Raw genomic sequence first — 22564 nt, 5'->3', positions numbered from 1 at the left:
AGCGGACCAATAGGAGTAGAGGGTGGGCGGGGTCGCGGGTTTTAAACTTTTCTATAGTAAATGCAGAGGAGGTCGGGTGCTGCTGAGATCCATCCGACTCATCCGATCCACATTGAGGGGAGCGGGGAGCCGGGACCTGACCGATCCACATAGAGGGGAGCCTGGACCCGACCGATCCACTTAGAGGGGAGCCTGGACCCGTCTGACCGATCCACATAGAGGGGAGAGTCTGAGATCGATCCGACCCATAGGGCTCAGCCTGACTCCTGGGACCCCACACACTGCCGTTGGCTCGAAGGTGAGTGCTGAGTACAGGAAGAGGAGCACTGCGAGATCTGACCCCACACCCCCTCCCCCATTCCTCATACACACACCCCCCCACTCATCATACACCCCTCCACTCATCATACACCCCCCTATTCATCATACACCCCCCCCCACTCATCATACACCCCCCTATTCATCATACACCCCCCCACTCATCATACACCCCCCCCCCACTCATCATACACCCCCCCCACTTATACACCCCCCCCCCACTTATCATACACCCCCCCACATTCATCATACACCCCCCCACTCATCATACACCCCCCCCCCACTCATCATACACCCCCCCCACTTATACACCCCCCCCCCCACTTATCATACACCCCCCCACATTCATCATACACCCCCCCACATTCATCATACACCCCCCCACTCATCATACACCCCCCCCCACTCATCATACACCCCCCCACTCATCATACACCCCCCCCCACTTATCATACACCCCCCCCCCCACTAATCAAACACCCCCCTATTTATCATACACCCCCCCCCCACTCATCAAACACCCCCCTATTCATCATACAACCCCCCCCACTCATCAAACACCCCCATTCATCATACACCCCCCCCCCCCAATCATCATACACCCCCCCCCCACTTATACACCCCCCCCACTTATCATACACCCCCCCCACTTATCATACACCCCCCCACATTCATCATACACCCCCCACGACTCATCATACACACCCCCCCCCCCCACTTATCATACACCCCCCCCCCCCACTTATCATACACCCCCCACTCATCATACACCCCCCCCCCACTTATCATACACCCCCCCCACTTATCATACACCCCCCCCCCCCCACTTATCATACACCCCCCCCCCCCACTTATCATACACCCCCCCCCCACTTATCATACACCCCCCCCCCACTAATCAAACACCCCCCTATTTATCATACACCCCCCCACTCATCAAACACCCCCCCCACTCATCAAACACCCCCCTATTCATCATACAACCCCCCCCACTCATCAAACACCCCCATTCATCATACACCCCCCCCCCCCAATCATCATACACCCCCCCCCCACTTATACACCCCCCCCACTTATCATACACCCCCCCCACTTATCATACACCCCCCCACATTCATCATACACCCCCCACGACTCATCATACACACCCCCCCCCCCCACTTATCATACACCCCCCCCCCCACTTATCATACACCCCCCACTCATCATACACCCCCCCCCCACTTATCATACACCCCCCCCACTTATCATACACCCCCCCCCCCCCCCCCCACTTATCATACACCCCCCCCCCCACTTATCATACACCCCCCCCCCACTTATCATACACCCCCCCCCCACTAATCAAACACCCCCCTATTTATCATACACCCCCCCACTCATCAAACACCCCCCCCACTCATCAAACACCCCCCTATTTATCATACAACCCCCCCACTCATCAAACACCCCCATTCATCATACACCCCCCCCCCAATCATCATACACCCCCCTAATCATCATACAACCCCCCCACTCATCATACACCCCCCTATTCATCATACCCCCCCCATCCCCCCCTATTCATCAAACACCCCACATCCCCCCTATACACTCCATACATTGTATCAATCTGATTGTACAAGGTATGCAGAGATTAGATTGTACAATCTCTCCTTTGTTCTCTCCATACGTAATGTAATCTGATTGTACAATGTATTTAGATCTCCGATACATTATATCAATCCCGGGTGTACAATCTCCAATATATTGTATCAATCCCAGCTGTACAAACTTCTATACATTGTATTAATCTGTTTGTACAATTTCCTATACATTGTAACAATCTAATTGTACAGTCTCCATACATTGTAACAATCCAGCTGTACAATCTCCTATACATTGTAACAATCCGGCTGTACAATCTCCTATACATTGTAACAATCCGGCTGTACAATCTCCTATACATTGTAACAATCCGGCTGTACAATCTCCTATACATTGTAACAATCCGGCTGTACAATCTCCTATACATTGTAACAATCCGGTTGTACAATCTCCTATACATTGTAACAATCCGGCTGTACAATCTCCTATACATTGTAACAATCCGGCTGTACAATCTCCTATACATTGTAACAATCTGGCTGTACAATCTGCTATACGTTGTATCAATCCCGGCTGTACAATCCCCTATACATTGTATTCAGTTGTACAATTTCCTATATACTGTAACAACCCGGCTGTACAAACTTCTATACATTGTATCAATCCGGTTATACAATTTCCTATACATTGTAACAATCTAATTGTACAGTCTCCATACATTGTATCAATCCCAGCTGTACAATCCCCTATAAATTGTATCAATCCCGGCTGTACAATCTCCGATATATTGTATTAATCCCAGTTGTACAATTTCCTATACATTGTAACAATCTGATTGTACACTCTCTATACATTGTAACAATCTGGTTGTAGAATCTCCTTTGCTCCCACCATACATGATGCATCCTGACTCTACTCCTCACACACTCCTCTGAAATCTACTCCTCACTCTACTCCTCTGCAATCTGGTTGTACAATCTAATTGGGCGGTAAAACCTTTCCGCAAGACACTTGCCACATAATTCTGACCGATTTAGAAGGTGACAATCTCTGACCTCATTGTGATGTCATTCTTCCAGTGATGAGTTGTGTTGCAGTCTCTGGCATGGTGTCTGGATGGCCAATATCTGTCTATATACATTTCTCTTTGAGATCTGTTATCAATATCTGGTCCCAGTTGGCCTTGGTGATCTCCACCGGCTGGAGATCTTCTCTTGGTTGGGGGGGGTTGTCTCATTCTGGAACCAACGATCTCATGGCATCTTCTACTGGGTCAAGCGGCTACATCTATGGGCTGTGTCGTCCAGGCTGCTTTGATAATTGATGTCCCTCAGCAGTTTCTTAAGAATTAATCCATTCAAAAAGTCCGGTTGGGTTGGTACCTGCTGCTTGCTTACAGTGCGTTCAGAACCTTGCCGACCCCAATCTGGTTCCACATGGGTAGCCAGATGTGCCAACATATAAAAGAATTCTTCGTGTTTTGGGGGAACCTTGCCAACTCCATCTCCTGATCCCTCGGAGGAAGCCTCAATGGTTGCCACGTATCAAAGAAACCCCCATGTTCCACGAGAACCTTGATTGATGCTACTTCTGTTGGACCTGAGATGGGGTAAAGTGTTCCTCACGCCCCCACTACTCCTTCGGTTGAGTAGTTCTAACAGCGCATGCCAACGCTCAAACCATCAAGGAAACCCTCTTGGTCCAGGAGAACTTCAACAGTACCACCTCAGTCCCATCAAAGTTCTCCTGGAACTTGAGGGTTTCTTCGATAGTTTGAACGTTGGCATGCATGGATAATACCTCCAGACCTGCGATGGGGCGGTTCATGTTCTCTTGGAACGTGAAGGTTTCCTTTTATGTTGACTATTGGCACATATATGATACCTCTGTGGGACATGAAATGGACCTGTCAAGGTTCTCCTGGACTATGAGGCATTCCTCTTATATGTTGAATGTTGGCTCACTTTGACAATACCATCTCAGGTCCTAATGGAGGTAGTAGCATCTGTCGAAGTGAGCCAACGTTCATCATATAAAAGGAAATTCTAGGAGAACCTTGTTGGCCCCAATTTTGGTTCCACATGGGTAGCCAGATGTGCCAACATATAAAATAATTCTTCGTGTTTCAGGAGAACCTTGCCAACTCCATCTCCTGATTTCCCCAGAGGTAGCCTCAATGGTTGCCACGTATCAAAGAAACCCTCATGTTCCACGAGAACCTTGATTGAAGCTACTTCTGTTGGATCTGAGATGGGGTAAAGTGTTCCTCATGCCCCCACTACTCCTTCAGTTGAGTATTGCTAACAGCGCATGCCAACGCTCAAACCATCAAGGAAACCCTCGTGGTCCAGGAGAACTTCAACAGTACCACCTCAGTCCCATCAAAGGTCTCCTGGAACTTGAGGGTTTCTTCGATAGTTTGAACGTTGGCATGCATGGATAATACCTCCAGACCTGCGATGGGGCGGTTCATGTTCTCTTGGAACGTGAAGGTTTCCTTTTATGTTGACTATTGGCACATATATGATACCTCTGTGGGACATGAGATGGACCTGTCATGGTTCTCCTGGACTATGAGGCATTCCTCTTATATGTTGAATGTTGGCTCACTTTAACAATACCATCTCCGGTCCTATGGAGGTAGTAGCATCTGTCAAAGTGAGCCAACGTTCATCGTATAAAAGGAAATTCTAGGAGAACCTTGCCGACCCCAATCTGGTTCCACATGGGTAGCCAGGTGTGCCAACATATAAAAGAATTCTTCATGTTTCAGGAGAACCTTGCCAACTCCATCTCCTGATTTCCCCAGAGGTAGCCTCAATGGGTGCCACGTCTCAAAGAAACCCTCATGTTCCACGAGAACCTTGATTGATGCTACTTCTGTTGGATCTGAGATGGGGTAAAGTGTTCCTCACACCCTCACTACTCCTTCAGTTGAGTAGTGCTAACAGCGCATGCCAACGCTCAAACCATCAAGGAAACCCTCATGCTCCAGGAGAACTTTAACAGTACCACCTCAGTCCCATCAAAGGTCTCCTGGAACTTGAGGGTTTCCTCGATAGTTTGAACGTTGGCATGCATGGATGATACCTCCAGATCTGCGATGGGGCTGTTCATGTTCTCCTGGAACACGAAGGTTTCCTTTTATGTTGAATGTCGGCACATAGATGCTACCTCTGTGGGACATGAGATGGACCTGTCAAGGTTCTCCTGGACTATGAGGCATTCCTCTTATATGTTGAATGTTGGCTCACTTTGACAATACCATCTCAGGTCCTAATGGAGATAGTAGCATCTGTCGAAGTGAGCCAACATTCATCGTATAAAAGGAAAGGTCAAATTCTAGGAGAACCTTGTCGGCCCCAATTTTGGTCCCACATGGGTAGCCAGGTGTGCCAACATATAAAAGGAATTCTTCATGTTTCAGGAGAACCTTGCCATCTCCTGATCCCTCAGAGGTAGCCTCAATGGGTGCCAACATTCAAACTATCGAAGAAACCCCCACGTTCCAAGAGAACCTTGATTGAAGCTACTTCTGTTGGACCTGAGATGGGGCTGTTCCTGTTCTCCTGGAACATGATTGTTTCCTTTTTATGTTGAATGTCGGTACATAGATGCTACCTCTGTGGGACATGAGATGGACCTGTCAAGGTTCTCCTGGACTATGAGGCATTCCTCTTATATGTTGAATGTTGGCTCACTTTGACAATACCATCTCAGGTCCTAATGGAGGTAGTAGCATCTGTCAAAGTGAGCCAACGTCATCGTATAAAAGGAAAGGTCAAATTCTAGGAGAACCTTGTCGTCCCCAGTTTTGGTTCCACATGGGTAGCCAGGTGTGCCATCATATAAAAGGAATTCTTCATGTTTCAGGAGAACCTTGCCAGCTCCATCTCCTGCTTTCCCTCAGAGGTAGCCTCAATGGGTGCCAACATTCAAACTATCAAAGAAACCCCCATGTTCCATGAGAACCTTGGTTGATGCTACTTCTGTTGGACCTGAGATGGGGTAAAGTGTTCCTCACGCCCCTACTACCCCTTCAGCCTGGATGATGGTGATAGTGGTGGTGATGGTGGTTGATAATGGTTTGGAAAGTCTGGCGAAGGGGGGTACCCAGATTTCATTGACCAATCCATTGTAGGGCCTGTAGTCCTAACCCGGGGTATACGTTTTTATGTATAGCCAATAACTCAGGAGAGTTGCCCTATTATATGACTATTCCCACCAATCTGGAAAGTGATAGAACCTACAGAATTTTTAGAGTTGTCAATGGAACAAGCGGTGAGGAAAATCTTCAAACTGTGGCCATTATTTCTGGTGAAGGTTGTCTACAGGAATTCCTTTTTGGTTGTAGAAATTTCTTCTTGGTTCCTGTTGCGTTTCTTGAAAATGAAGTGAAGGGAAACGGAAAGCATGGGATAACCTAGTTTTAAAGCGTACCTAAACCTAAAAACCGAAATGGAATATATTTTATATTAATACCTAATTGGACTGGTTATGATGGTGCTGGGACAAGGTTCTTTAGTACCTAATTGGACTGGGTATGATGGTGCTGGGACAAGGTTCTTTAGTACCTAATTGGACTGGTTATGATGGTGCTGGGACAAGGTTCTTTAGTACCTAATTGGACTGGGTATGATGGTGCTGGGACAAGGTTCTTTAGTACCTAAATTGGACTGCTTATGATGGTGCTGCGACAAGGTTCTTTAGTACCTAATTGGATTGGTTATGATGGTGCTGCGACAAGGTTCTTTAGTACCTAATTGGATTGGTTATGATGGTGCTGCGACAAGGTTCTTTAGTACCTAATTGGACTGGTTATGATGGTGCTGGGACAAGGTTCTTTAGTACCTAATTGGATTGGTTATGATGGTGCTGCGACAAGGTTCTTTAGTACCTAATTGGACTGGTTATGATGGTGCTGGGACAAGGTTCTTTAGTACCTAATTGGACTGGTTATGATGGTGCTGCGACAAGGTTCTTTAGTACCTAATTGGACTGGTTATGATGGTGCTGCGACAAGGTTCTTTAGTACCTAATTGGATTGGTTATGATGGTGCTGCGACAAGGTTCTTTAGTACCTAATTGGACTGGTTATGATGGTGCTGGGACAAGGTTCTTTAGCAACCAAGACATAAAGGCCTACAAACTGTGAGCATAGGTTGAGGGTTCTGCTCTTTGTGCCCCTTTCTCCTTATGAAGTGCCCAAGGCAACCGCCTCTTCTACCTACCCTTCAGCCTGGATGATGGTGGTTGATAATGGTTTGGAAAGTCTGGTGAAGGGGGGTACCCAGATTTCATTGACCAATCCATTGGGGGGCCTGTAGTCCTAAGCCAGGGTATACGTTTTTATGTATAGCCAATAACTCAGGAGAGTTGCCGTTATAATATGAATATTCCCACCAATCTTGAAACTGATCGAACCTACAGAATTTTAGAGTGGTCAATGGAACAAACGGTGAGGGAAAACGTCGTTGGCCAAAAAAAAAACAAACAAATGCAACAAATTACCGGTAAGGTGCAAAATATTACATTTGTAACCCTCTAACCTTTCTTTACCTGATCCAAAGCTTAAAAATTTCCTACAAATACTTTAGGAACGCCATGTACTAGAGCATTCTACTGGTTTATATCTTGAAAACCTAAAAGCCTAAAAAAAAAAAAAATTCTATGTATATTTATGTACACTTTTTTTTTTTTTATGTTCCTTTTTAAGAAACTTCAAAATGTTGCCCACCGCTCGTCACCCCCGACCTGCGCTATCCAAGCTGCCTCGTCCAGGGAAGGCGGTGTTTGAAGAAAACGCTCACCCCGGGAAGGTAATTTTATTGACTTTGCCTCTTCCCCCTTCACTTCAAAGCTGAGCTCCAGGCACACAGCTGAGTACAGAACCCACCAAAGAATTTGCATTTGCTTTAATCCAGTTCGCAGATTAAAACTGCTCCGCCACACAGCACTTTAAATGGTTCGGACCAAGCTGGCCCACACAAACTATTTTGAAGTGAACGTAAAGCTGGACATCACCTGTTAAATAAGTTTAATTATGTAGGGAATATCGAGGTGCAGTATTTGTCCTTTACATCCGCCTGGAGTTCAGCTTTTGGATGTGGCTAATTATTTATTGAATTTTTTTTTTTTTTTTTTTGGTGAGTGTGTTTTCTGGATTTTGCCCTTGTATGTATTAATGTAGGAATATTCAACAATTTTTAAGTTCAACATTTTACATACATTCTGTATATTTTGTTCCCTTTTTAGGAGGATTGCACCCAGACAAAGCGCTCCCCTTCCTCCCCACAGGGAGGTGCAAAAAAGAGATCTGCGTTTGGAGACATCACCAATGTGAGTATTTTGTGAGCCTCGCTCAAAAGTAATGGGGAAGACATCCCACCTCCTTGCCCAACACCTCCTGCCCAAGACATCCCACCTCCGAGGCATCCTGCCTCCTGGTCCGACACCACCTGCGCAAGGCAGCCCACCTCCTGGTCCGACACCTTCTGCCTGAGGCAGCCCACCTCCTGGTCCAAGGCAGCCCACCTCCTGGTCCGCCACCTTCTGCCCGAGGCATCCCACCTCCTGGTCCAAGGCAGCCCACCTCCTGGTCCGACACCTTCTGCCCGAGGCAGCCCACCTCCTGGTCCAAGGCAGCCCACCTCCTGGTCCGACACCTTCTGCCCGAGGCAGCCCACCTCCTGGTCCAAGGCAGCCCACCTCCTGGTCCGACACCTTCTGCCCGAGGCAGCCCACCTCCTGGTCCAAGGCAGCCCACCTCCTGGTCCGACACCTTCTGCCCGAGGCGTCCCACCTCCTGGTCCAAGGCAGCCCACCTCCTGGTCCGACACCTTCTGCCCGAGGCAGCCCGCCTCCTGGTCCGACACCACCTGCCCCCGAGGCATGACGCCACCTGCTCAAGACAGCCCACCTCCTGGTCCAACACCACCTGCCCAAGACAGCCCACCTCCTTTTTCTGCTTTATACAAATAAGGCCAGATAAGATTGGGTAACGTTACAGATCTCTTGGGTCACGTTAGGAGTTGGTGAGATGAACCTCTATAGGGTCCAGGTATCGCCTCATCCTATCAGTAGTGACACTGACCCCAGCCAAATGCTCGGCAGCATTAAATCCTCCGATAGACACCCCCCAACACTGCGTTCCCCCCATTACCCCGCACTCTGCATCTAGTTGCATAGTCTATTACCCCACATTCTGTAGCCCCATTACTTCACACTCTGCATTCCCCATTGACTCCCATTCTGCACCCCCTGCATCCTGCGTTGCATATTACTGTGCACCAATAACCCCCCCCCCCCCCCCAAACCCCAAAACTCTGCACCACCCACTACTCTATCTGTACCCTCACTTGACCCCACAATGTACCCCCTGCATCCCCCGTTACCTCACTCTGTACCCCTATATTATTCAATACCCCACACTCTGCATCCCCTAATAAACCACATTCTGCACCCCTGGATCCCCCTTTACATATTACTCTGCAGCAATCTATCCTCCGATAGCCCGCCTCCAACACTCTTCACCACCTACATCTCCCACTACTCTATCTGTACCCTCATTGTACCTCACAATGTTCCCCCTCTGCATCCCCCTTACCCCACACTCTGCATCTCATTGTATATTCTATTACTGCACATTCTATATCCCCCAATACTCTGCACTCCCTGCATTCCTTATTGCCTCATCAATGCATCCTCCAATATGGCTTCACCACCCCCCCCCCCCCCAACCCCAACACTCTGCACCACCTACATCTCCCACTACTGTGTCTTTACCCTCACTCCACCCCACAATGTACCCCCTGCATCCCTCATTACCCCACATTCAGTAGTCCCATTACTTCACACTCTGTACTCCTATATCCCCCAATACTCTGCACTCCCTGCATTCCTTATTGCCTCACATTCTGCATCCTCCAATATGCCTCCACCAAACCCTCCCCCCCCCCCCCCAAGTCTCTGCACCACCTACATCTCCCTCTACTCTATCTGCACCTCACAATGTACCCCCTGCATCCCCCATTACCCCACTTTCTGTATCCCCTTTACTTCACATCTGCACCCCCCTGCATCCTCCGTTACATATTACTGTGCACCAGTGCATCCTCTAATATGGCTTCACCCCCCCCCCCCCCAAACCCCAACACTCTGCACCTCACAATGTACCCCCTGCATCCCCCTTACCCCACATTTTGTAGCTCCATTCTTTCACACTCTGTACCCCTATATCACCCAATACTCCACCTTATTCTGCATCCCCAATTACACATCACTCTGCACCCCCCTAGACACACCGCGCCCCCGCTGCTCATTTTTGGGCTCTTCCCATCTCTAGAATTCAGAGTGGAGCTTTTCCTTGACAGAGTGCACCCGCTGCCCCCTGGGACCCTTTTTACGGTTCTCTCTACACCAGTGCTCCTCAACTCCGGTCCTCAGGGCCCACTAACAGGCCAGATGTTAAGTATTACCTTGGGGAGATGCAGACTAGAATACTGCAATCACCGAGCAGCAAATTATATCACCTGGGATGTATTTTAGTTTTCTTGCAAACCTGGCCTGTGAGTGGGCCCTGAGGACCGGAGTTGAGGACCACTGCTCTACACGACTCACATCTGATCCTCTGATATTTTCATGTAGTGAGTCCCATTGGGCCGTGCCGCTGACCACGGGTGCAAAGGATTCTGGAAGTTCTAGGCAGGGATGAGAAGCTGAGAGGAGGAGGAGCTCCGGGTTTAGGAAAATAATGCACCGGGGGTTCCCCTTAATGGACCCGGGGCTCAATACATGAGGGTTGTCCGTAACTCCCTGGTTGTGGTTATCCAAGCTCTCTAGATCCAAGGACGGGGGGGCGATGATTTTCAGTTGGAAGGTTTGTAATGGAAACCAATGTCTCCTGCAGGCAAATAAAAATCAACAGCTACTTCAGAAGAAGAAAAACGGGCAGAAGGTTGTAAAAAAGACAAAAGGCACTGCGAAAAATAATGAAACCAACGTCAAAAGGTGAGCGAAACGCGTCTGACCGCTTTCCACTTGTATTAACCAATGGGAACCGAGAGGGCGGAGAAAGATTTACATGACTTCACCATCGCCTCTGTTCTGAACTTTAACACTTTACGCCATAGGGTCAAACAAATGTTAATGCCCAAACACAATTTTGCAACTTTATCATTCGTTTCGTCAGCACATCCTTTTTTTCTTCCTTCTTCCTTTTTTTTTTCTTCCTTCCTTTTTTCTTTTTTTTTCCTTCTTCCCTTTTTTCCTACTTCCTATATATAATATAATTTTATATTATTTTTGCAGTGTTTTTGTTATTGAAGAGAGAAAATAAAAAAAAATGTTTTTTTTTTTTTTTTTTTTTTTTTAGGAGCCTCATTAGGGGGCTTTGGTGAAATATCAGGGGTCTAAACAGACCCCTGATGTCTCACTTTTGAGACATAGAAATGGATTGAGGACAGAGCTTCCCCAGTCCCTTTCTCTGCAGCCTCAGCTGCACTAAACAGTAAACAAATAGGAAGTTCTCTGTGTTGAGCGGCTTCCTGTTCATTCACCAACTAAAGCATAGTAAACAGTTTACCATGCTTGACCCCTGATGGCTCACTTTTGGGACATAGAAAGAAGGTGTGTGTGTGTGTGTGTGTATATATATATATTCTAAAAAAGTTGTTGTTGTAAAAAATATTTGTTATTCTGAAAAATTATTATTAATAATAATATTTTTTATAATAATAATATTATTATAAAAAATAATTAAAAAAACTAAAAATTGTAAAATAAATAAAAACTACTGACACCAATCTCTTCTCTACTGACACCATCCACTGCTCTGCTCATATACATGCGTGTGTGTTTGTGCTCTGGGGTGCACGCCCTAATGCAATAGGCTGCGCACACCAATGGATCCTGCCATCATGAAGGTCCTTGTTTAGGCACTTCCTGTAATCTGGTGACAACCGTCTCCCAATTGGGCTCCTGTGTTGTCACATGGGCCCACAAGTGGCCATACTGACCCACATTGTTCAAGCATGGTCCAGTCAAGAACTATTTTGTTGTTGATGAATGCAGATGGGAAGTGGCTGAAAAAGGCCGTAGGAGAGATGAGCAGCATTGAGATTCCATGATAATGTCATTATATGGTCACCTTGACTTAATTAAAATAATTTCTGCATATTTTCTCTGCAGAGCTCCAAAAAAAGTCGCCACCATAGAGGTGCCTGTAGATGTAAAAGATGAAAAAGATACCAATGTGACCAGTGAAGTGGTGACGCCTCCGAAAAAGGAGGAGGAGGAGCCTGCAGAGCAGGTATTTATCACACTGTTCACGCCCCTTTGGTCATTCTGGGAGTACCCATGTTTAATAACACTGCCTGCATGATTTTCAGACCTTGCCCAAAGATGTTGAAGACATTGATAAGGATTCGGTGGATGACCCGTTTGCAAGCTCGGAGTACGCCTTGGACATATTCAACTACATGCGTTCCAGAGAAGTGAGTTGTTCTGTATTGTGTGAGGTCATCATTTGTATCCATTTCCAGTCCTTGGTTTATAAAAAAAAAAAAATGTAAAGGCTTTTTTATTTATTGAGATGGGGAGATCTATGTATATGTAACTGCTAAGCACTTCCAATTGGACTCACCAGTTGTTAAAAATATTTAAAGCCAGAAGATTTTTTTTTTTTTTTGTTTTTTTTTTATACATACATTTAAAAAAAATAAATAAAGGCTTTTTATTTATTGAGAGATTTATTTATATATATATATATATATATATATATATATATATATATATATATATATATATATATATATATATATATATATATATATATACAGTGTGTGTGTGTGTGTGTATATATATATATATATATATATATATATATATATATATATATATATATATATATATATATATATATATATATATATATATATATATATATATATATATATATATATATATATATATATATATAATATATATATATATATAAAAAATTGTCCTTCTTGGTTTTTTATTTATTTTTAAAAAAACAAGAAGGAAAAATCTTTTGGCTTTGAATACATTTTCAACAACTGGCAAGTCCAAATGGAAGCGCTTAGCAGAATTGCATTTGGACTCAGTTGTCAAAAGTGTGTCCAAAAAGATTTTTCCCATATTTTTATTTTAATTAATAATATATATATATATGAATTAAAAAAAAAAAAAATGGGAAAAATCTTTTTGGATACACGTTGGATGGAGAAATATATATATATATATATATATATATATATATAATGTATGTAGGTATGTATAACGTTCTTTTATGTATTGCACTCCCCCTGTGTTTAACCCTCAGCACTGGGCTGATGTATTTCTTTGTCTTCCACAGGAAAAATTCATACTGCCCAATTATATAGATATTCAGCGTGATATCAGCAAGGAGATGAGGGGGATCCTGGTGGACTGGATGGTGGAGGTGCAGGTTAGTGCCGTAGTAGATTTGCACGTGACTTTTTTTTTTTTTTTTTCCTTGTTTAAAATGGTTTTATAGGTAGTGGGTGTGGTGTGTGTTTGTTTTTTTTTTTTACCTTCTGAGTGCAGCCCCCCCCCCCCCCCTTCTCTATTTTACTTACCAGAGCCTGCTCTTGCTCTCTCACAGCAGTGGCCACTTAATTAGGTACACTGGTTGGACCCGCTTTTGCCTTCATTCTTCGTGGCATAGATTCAACAAGGTGTTGGAAACGTTCCTCAGAAATTTTGGTCCATAGTGACATGATAGCATCACGCAGTTGCTGCAGATTTTTCAGCTGCACATCCATGATGCAAATCTCCAATTCCACCACATTCCAAAGGTCCTCAATTGGATGAGATGTGGTGAGAGTGTGGAGGCCATTAAAGTACAGTGACCGGATCTGGTGAGTGTGGAGGCCATTGGAGTACAGTGACCGGATCTGGTGAGTGTGGAGGCCATTGGAGTACAGTGACCGGATCTGGTTAGTGTTGAGGCCATTGGAGTACAGTGACTGGATCTGGTCAGTGTGGAGGCCATTGTCGTACAGTGACCGGATCTGGTGTGTGTGGAGGCCATTGGAGTACAGTGACCTGATCTGGTGTGTGTGGAGGCTATAGGAGTACAGTGACCGGATCTGGTGAGTGTGGAGGCCTTTGGAGTACAGTGACCGGATCGGTTTAGTGTTGAGGCCTTTGGAGTATAGTGACCGGATCTGGTGAGTGTGGAGGCCATTGGAGTACAGTGACCAGATCTGGTGAGTGTGGAGGCCATTGGAGGACAGTGACCTCATGGTCATGGTGAAGAAACCAGTGGTGAGATGATTGGAGCTTTGTGACATGGTGCATTATCCTGCTGGAAGGAGCCATCAGAAGATGGGGACACTGTAGTCATAAAGGGATGGACATGTTTAGTAACAATACTCGGGCAGAACCATACTCAACTAGTACTAAGGGCCCAAAGTGTGCCAGGAAAATATCCAGCGGCGGTGGCCAGAGACCAGCGGCATGGTGGCGCGGCGGTGGCCAGAGACCAGCGGCGTGGTGGCGCGGCGGTGGCCAGAGACCAGCGGCGTGGTGGCGCGGCGGTGGCCAGAGACCAGCGGCGTGGTGGCGCGGCGGTGGCCAGAGACCAGCGGCGTGGTGGCGCGGCGGTGGCCAGAGACCAGCTGCGTGGTGGCGCGGCGGTGGCCAGAGACCAGCGGCGTGGTGGCGCGGCGGTGGCCAGAGACCAGCGGCGTGGTGGCGCGGCGGTGGCCAGAGACCAGCTGCGTGGTGGCGCGGCGGTGGCCAGAGACCAGCTGCGTGGTGGCGCGGCAGTGGGCAGAGGCTGCAGACCTGCTACAAGAGACTGCTAGAAATCTCTATCACACTACAGTAAGGAAACAAAAATAAGTGTTATCAGGGGCCCTGAAGGCCATACGGGAAGTGCTAAAGGGCTGCATGCACCCCATGGGCTACAGGTATAGAGGTGCATTTCCCCAGCGGGAACACAGGCAACACTAAATACTTGATGGCTTCCAACCCTTCACCACTCTCTATATCGAAAAATAAACTTTAGATACTTTTAATGCAAAGAATTTTTTAATGGCTGATCCAAACTGCTCAGAGTTTCATGGACTGTTTTTTGTGTTTTTTTTTGTCCCCACAGGAGAATTTTGAGCTAAACCATGAAACTCTTTATCTCTCGATAAAGTTGGTGGACCATTACTTAGCAGCCTCTGTTATTACAAGGGAAAAGTTGCAGCTCATCGGTTCCACTGCTGTCCTCGTTGCATCCAAATTTGAGGTAAGGTCACTGAAGGCCTGTATCCAAAAACAAAAAAAAAAACAAAGGACAAAAACTCCATAGGGTTAGCTCATTCCTAGCGGGAGTTGAGGGTTCCACCATATCTTAAAGTGGAAGTGAACTCAAAAACTGAAGATTTTCTTTGTTCTAGAACCGTGATGGTGAACCTTGGCACTCCAGATGTTTTGGAACTACATTTCCCATGATGCTCAACTACACTACAGAGTGCATGAGCATCATGGGAAATGTAGTTCCAAAACATCTGGGGTGCCAAGGTTCACCATCACTGTTCTAGAACATTTAGAAATGTGCCTTCTGCCTAAACAGTACCCTGAGAAATGTACTCTAGGACTGAAGTTTCTCTGAAAAATTACAGCGTTTCCTAGAATGTTGGAGCCCCTGCAGCCTCAAAGCTCTATATCTGCAGTGTGAAATCATCTCGGGCACTGCTGCCTCTAAAGCCCCGTACACACGTACCGATGGTCGGCTTACAAATGTTCCTCTTTTCTCCCCGGGATGTCGGTGTCTGCTGAAAAGTGCAAAGACAGCACAAGGACAGCACAAGAATTTTGTCCGCCGACTGCAGAAGTGATGTCATGTAATGGTTAACTTTCCCTGTGTTTTCTATTTTCTGAGCATGCCCAGTCTTGCAAATCTGCGGTCTGTCGGCCGAATTGTGTACTGACAGGCGAACAATCGTCCGTTCTGGTGTCGGCATACAAATATTTTCATGTTTGCACGAAAGACTTTTGTCCGCGGATTGTGCGCAGACATCTGTCGGAGGCACCATACTAACACGCGTACAATCGGCAGATCCTTCGTCCACCGACGTTTGTATGCCGACGATCGGTACGTGTGTACGGGCCTTAAGGCTTTATGAACACTTGGCCAAACTTTTATCACTGCCGTGGGAAAATGCAAAATCACGGCACGTTTTTTTTGCGTTTTGTATTTTCCTGCTGCCGGCAGTCAAAAACGTTCCTATCCTGAACGCGATTCTTTCGCATTCAGGAGAGGGGAAGTTAAATCTCACCTAAACGCGGCAGCTCCTAAACTCTACTAAAAGCCTATGTGTACATGGACACACAAGGGGTTTATTTACTAAAGCAGGAGAGTGCAAAATCGGGCTCACTTCTACATAGAAACCAATCAGCTTCCAGGTTTTATTGCCAAAGCTTGATTGAACAAGCTGAGGTTAGAAGCTGATAGGCTCACTTCTGTAAAAAAAAAAATAATTTTGCACTTTCCAGCTTAAGTAAATAAACCCCATAGGCTTTTATGGAGTTGAGTTTAGGAGCTTTGGCAAAAAAACGCCAAGTCAAGTTTAGGAGCTGCTAGTGTACATGAAGTCTGACTGTGATGATAGTGGATGGTGGTTGATGATGGATGGTGGTTGGTGATGGATGGATGGTGGTGGATGAAGAGATGATGGATGGTGGTGGATGAAGAGATGATGATGGTTTTTGAAAGAATTATGGACTCCTAAGATGACCGTTTCTGGGTATTTTGTTCTTTTGTTTTTATGTGGATTTCTCAGTCTGGGTGCTTTAGAGCAGTGGTTCTCTACCCTATTGAGATTATGGCCCAGTAAATTCTTCCAAAACATTCCTTGCCCCAGCTGTTAAAATAAATTATATATATATATATAATATACTCCTAAAAAAGTATGGGTAATTAAATATATATTGAAATGCCAAGAGTCTCTGAATGGGTCATGGTGTGGGTCTGGGTGTCATGGTGGGGGGTGGGGGTGGTGTATGGGATTCTGAAGAGGTTTAGGGACTCTGTAACAGACTTGGTTGTCCTGTAGGGGGATAAGGTGTTTGGGGGTTCTTCGGGAGGCTGGGGACAAAGAGGCATTGTGGTAGGTTGCGATCACGTTGGGGAGCTGGAGACTCTGCAGCAGGAGGCACTGTGGAAGGTTGGGGGGGTTGACTGGTAGCTGAAGGGCACTGCAGGCAATTGTGAGAGGTTGGAGGGCACTATTGGAGGTGTGGTAGGTTAGTGGTTTTGCAGCTGGCTGATGACCTGGTAGTGGAGAACCACTATCCAGGCCCCCCCTCCCCATATCTACCTTTTCTTGGACATCAGCCCAGTGGACACTTGCTGTTCTCTGTTTATACCAAACCTTGGTGAGCTGCACTCATGGAAATTTGCCCTCAGGTTTCATTTGACTGCCATTTTTATATTATTTTTGAGGTGGCTAAGCTCTTGCACATGTTGTTTCATTGTAACTTTTTTTTGTTTCTGATTTGACCTCCCACTTTTTTTTTTTTGGTCTACAGGAACGTTGTCCGCCCTGCTTGGATGACTTCCTCTATATATGCGATGATGCGTACAAGAGGGAGGAGCTAATTGCAATGGAGGTCGAAATTCTACAGAAGCTGAACTTTGACATAAATATCCCTGTTCCTTATCGCTTCCTGCGTCGCTTTGCAAAGGTATTTGAGTCAAAAACCTGGAAATCCAGCACAAACTGAGGTTATGTTCAAAGGGTATCTGTTGTATGCTGTCAGTGACATATATAGATAGATATATTCTATTTTATTTGGAGCCCTAACAGTTAAAGCTGAATTTCAGCATCTCGGCAGCTTTGTAAAAAAAAAAATAAATAAATAAAATAGAAAAAAAAAGCTCTCTGAGTTAAGCCCAGCGAGCTTCATGACACCTCCTGGGCTTGGTTCTTTTATATCTGACGGCTTTATATAGCAGACGGCTGTCGCTGTATTTCCAGAAGCACAATGTTGATACTTCTGAGCTCCACATGTTGAACAGTAGAGTTGTTGCATCTGCAATGCCCACCACTCCCCTCCTCCTGCCCATTCACAGAAGCCTTTGTATTATGTGAGCACATTTCACAAAATACAAAGGCTTCTGTGAATGGGCAGCAGAGGGGAAGGATGGCCATAGCTTCTCTCCTCTCAAATCCTGGAATGTATTCTCCGGCAGAGCAATAAACCTGTCAAATATAAATAGCGATAAGCCCAAGAGATATCATGCACCTCCTTGGATTTAACAGGATGCCTTCACTTTTTTCAGTGTCTAAATTCCTGGAAATCCGCTTTAATTCTTCAGGACAAGCTTTTAAGTGATATACTTTTTTGTCTTGCACCTGCTTGGCGCTCCTAAACGAAGAAGTTAGCGGAAGTAAACTTCTCTCTGTAACTTTTTCCTATAGATGAGCCTATGATCAGGCTTGCCTATAGGTTCTGTAAATATCTCCTAAATGTGCACCGTTTAGGAGATATTTACTTTACATGCAGCCCGTGCCGTTCCTTCAGAGCCCTGTGGGTGAGTTTTTAATAATGAGCGAGTATGCAATGCATTTGCCTTAGTCTTTAGGTTTTTACTTTTTTTTTTTTTTTTTTTTTTTTTGGAGGTTTACAACCTCTTTACCCTCCAAAAGTTTGTCCTGAAAAATTAACTGTTAATACAAATTAAAAAAAAAAAAACTTAGTTAAACCCAAATACAAAAATGTAATCTGTTGGGCCTTCTCAGTCCTTATATGTGGTGGCTCCAATCTCTCCCTATTAAACACCAGACAAGAAGGTTGACTTCATTGACCAAAACCCATGTTTGGGAGGGGACATTGTACTATTGTATTGCCTTGGCTATTCTACTCTACTGTGCTAATATAAATCTATACAAGCAACCCCCCCCCCCCAAGTCTGAAGGGCAGTAAACTGGCCACACCTTGTGTGTAGATTGGAGACCCATGGTCTAGGTTACTGACCATTCCAGGTCCTGAGTCGTTGGCCTTTGGTTCGTGCCAGTAGGGTTCTGTAGTCTTATCAAGTCAATGCACAACCTACTTGAAGCAAATGCACTTGTCCATGAATTTCTGAATGGTCTCCGAAGTTTCCCAAACTGATGTCACTGACAAAAGACCAAAGTAGCATCTCTACCTAGTCAATGCCACCCCCATATGTTATAAAGCATTGCGTCCTATAATGTGCGCAATCCTAACATGCCCACTGAGTTCACCTCGCAGGCTTGAAAAGTTTCTATAAGAGTGTTGAAGTACATGCATCTTGTGGTCCTTGCAATTACTTGAGTTGAGTGGTTTTTATGGTCATGGTGGACTGTAGAGCTCCTTCCATCTTGAGCTCATGCCATATGTGAGTTGATGGGAAAGCAACACAGTAGAAGCTCCAGTAAAAGCTTCTAATAGGGAAAAAAAGAATTGCAATCTGCTCCCATGGCAAGAAACCCTCAGCTGAAGTCTTCTCCAGAAGCCAATGCTTCCCAAAATGTCGATTTCTGGTCCCCCAGTGGTTCCTTCCACTGACCTCCATGGTATTACCGGAAACGGCAGTGACCTAGAACCACTGAACTCTGCATTCAACCGGTGGCTCATTGCAGAGGAAGGCACCGTGCTTTGGGACCCTCCGTGGTGGGGGGTTGGGCTTTAACGATGTCCCATGGTTTAACTCGGGGGTCTCCAAACTTTCTAAACAAGGGGCCAGTTGACTGTCCCTCAGGCTTTAAGGGTGCAGGACAGTGGCCATTGGGAATAAAAAATGGTCCTGATATCAGTGGGTAAAAAACAATGTCTCATATTTGGGATCAGTGGTAGGAATTGTGCCCTCTCATTGGGGCCATTTGTAGGTGTCATTGGGAGGAAGGGTGCCCCATCGCTGGTGTCATTGGGAGGAAGGGTGCCCCATCGCTGGCGTCATTGGGAGGAAGGGTGCCCCATCGCTGGCGTCATTGGGAGGAAGGGTGCCCCATCGCTGGCGTCATTGGGAGGAAGGGTGCCCGATCGCTGGCGTCATTGGGAGGAAGGGTGCCCCATCGCTGGCGTCATTGGGAGGAAGGGTGCCCCATCGCTGGCGTCATTGGGAGGAAGGGTGCCCCATCGCTGGCGTCATTGGGAGGAAGGGTGCCCCATCGCTGGCGTCATTGGGAGGAATTGTTGATATCCTTCACAGGAATTGTGCACCATTGTTGGTGTCATTGGGAGGGATTTTGCCCCTTCAGTGGGGGAGAGGGAATTATGCCCCATTGTTGGTTTCAGTGGATGAAATGGTGCCCCAAGGGCCTGTTAAAAGCAAACAAAGGGCCACAGTTTGGAGACCACTGGTTTAACTTATGACTGAAATGCTTTTAAAAGCAGCTGTATAGAAAACTAACCAACTTCTTTATTTTCAGTGTGCCCATGCCAATATGGAGACTCTGACACTCGCCCGTTACATATGTGAGCTTACATTACAAGAGTATGACTTTGTGCAGGAGCGGGCTTCCAAGATGGCGGCCAGCTGTTTGTATCTTGCACTGAAGATGAAAGACCTAGGCGGATGGGTGAGTAATTCCATACCATGTGCCAGCCTTGACATTTGTAATGGATGGTGGTTCCCTACTTCTTGACTTATGCATTTGCCACTTTGCACTCTAGAAATTAAAAAATGACCTTGCAGTGGGGTTCCCCTGCAGTGCATGGAGTGTATGAATTAGCCGCCATACTTGCCTTGGTGCTCACTTCCTATGTTCCCCATGAGAGTGGGGAAGATGAGCAGCAAGGAAAGGGAGGGTGCTCTGGGGGCAGGGTTGCAGTAATGTTGAACAGGTGGTTAGTTACTCCCCTCCGATCCGGACCCTGCACACCAGATGTGACGTCTGCACCAGACGCTCCAAGAACCGCAATCGAACCAGAACAGGAACCGGAGGTGACTGCTGATAAAGTCATTCCAGTTTTTCTAGTGCATCCTGAAATATCTCATACCTGCAATACCGGCAAAACAAGGAGGAGCGAATGCTGAACAGAAGCTTTAGGAAGGCTTTAAGCTGTTAGCAAGCATTGTCATAGACTTCTATAGAGGCTTTAGAGACACTTTGCATTTGCTTGAAAAATTATCCTCCATGTTGCTTTCAATGTATGACCAGGACTATAAGAAAACCGTTTTATTGAGGGAACAGAAGCTTTGATTGGCATTGGGTGCTTTTAAAGACAATATGCGTCCAATGCGACATTTTAAAGAAAGTGTAAATGTGGCCTAAAAGTTTGATGTCCCAGGCATAGCCAGCACTAAAGAGGAACCAGAGGCATAAAGAGTGCTGTGGGACACGGTGGTTGACCACCTCCCGCCTGTAGGACATCATATGACATCCTTGGGTTGAAGTGGTGATATCTGGATGATGGGTGCAGCTACAGGCATCATTCAGGTATCTTTGTTTTTCAGTCAGTGATTCCATGTAAAGAAAAAGCCATCCTAGCGGCTATTCAGCTGCTGGATTGCTTTTAGGGCAGCAGCGGGAGGGGACGTCCCCTACTGTGGCCCTCTAGGCTGTCCTGTGAACAGAGAACAAAATAGGGTGGCAGTGCCGGATTACCAAAGAGCCGGCTGTGGACCTGATGGTCCCCGGCCATCTCTATGACCCTAGGAGGCCGGAAGCGACGTCATAATGTCACTTCCAGCAATGGCAGATATAAACACTGCTATTTTTTTTTCTTTGTCATGGAAAGCAAAGATTGGTGTTTGTGTGGTTGCCGATATTTCGGGAAAGTGCCGTACCGGAGTGATGCCTGCAGCTAGAGGCATCACCCCGGTACCGACGTCCATAGCCGACGGTCAGCTGTCTTGTAATGACAACCGATGCGGCTGAGAAGCCGCTCTGCTCTCATTACAAGGATCGGGAGGGGACGTCGCCCCCCTCCCGCCGCCTTCTGCGGCTGGCCTTGGTCTCCCATCCCACCGGGAGACCTGGGCAACCAGCCTGCACGGCCACCGAAGAGAAGACCCCATCAAAGCTGCATTCGGCTCTGATCGGGTCTCCATGTAAAAACCCGGAAGTGATGTCATGACATCACTTCCGGGTACTCGGCGGCAAATTCAAAAAAATGACTGCATTCAAAACAGCCAAACTTGGCTGTTTTTAAATGCTTTTAAGTGCAGAGGAGAGGTTTGGGGTCTTTTTAGACCCCTGATCCCTCCACAACAGTACAGTACCTGTCAACTGTAAATCAGATTTTTGTTGCCGATACCGATATTTTGGCCATTGAATATCGGTATCGGCCAATATTTTTGTACATTTAAAAAAAAAAAAAAAAATATATATATATATATATATATATATATATATATATATATATATATATATATTATAATATAATATAATATTTTTTTTTTTAATGTACAAAAATATTGGCCGATACCGATATTCAATGGCCAAAATATCGGTATCGGCAACAAAAATCCGATATCGGTCGATCACTATTTAGGTGTAATGTGTACTCATAGAAATGTATGGATTTGTGGTACTATATTGTATGTGTAACACATGACTTCTTTATGTACTACAGACGCCCACACTGCAGTATTACAGCGGATACCAGGCTACAGATTTGTTGCCCCTTATGAAGAAGCTAAACTCTC

At 45.9% G+C, this 22564-nt stretch overlaps 1 protein-coding gene across 1 annotated transcript in view; it reads left to right on the top strand.

Moving 5' to 3' along the window:
• Positions 1–249: 249 nt before the first annotated feature.
• Positions 250–22564, top strand: part of CCNB3 (cyclin B3) — a 24397-nt gene continuing 2082 nt past the window's right edge. The window contains exons 1-11 of the mRNA XM_082263837.1: positions 250–298; positions 7622–7724; positions 8161–8244; positions 10814–10914; positions 12094–12214; positions 12294–12398; positions 13283–13375; positions 15053–15190; positions 17476–17631; positions 20343–20492; positions 22492–22564. The exon at positions 22492–22564 is cut by the window's right edge and continues 58 nt beyond it. Coding sequence (XP_082119963.1) covers positions 7632–7724; positions 8161–8244; positions 10814–10914; positions 12094–12214; positions 12294–12398; positions 13283–13375; positions 15053–15190; positions 17476–17631; positions 20343–20492; positions 22492–22564 — 1114 coding nt within the window. The 5' untranslated portion in view covers positions 250–298; positions 7622–7631. The remainder of the gene's footprint in view (positions 299–7621; positions 7725–8160; positions 8245–10813; positions 10915–12093; positions 12215–12293; positions 12399–13282; positions 13376–15052; positions 15191–17475; positions 17632–20342; positions 20493–22491) is intronic.

Source organism: Pelophylax lessonae (assembly GCF_965119305.1).
Source record: "Pelophylax lessonae genome assembly, chromosome: 7".
In the NCBI taxonomy this organism is placed as follows: domain Eukaryota; kingdom Metazoa; phylum Chordata; class Amphibia; order Anura; family Ranidae; genus Pelophylax; species Pelophylax lessonae.
The sequence above is the reverse complement of the archived record's forward strand: the minus strand, read 5'-3'. Positions and strand labels throughout refer to the sequence as shown.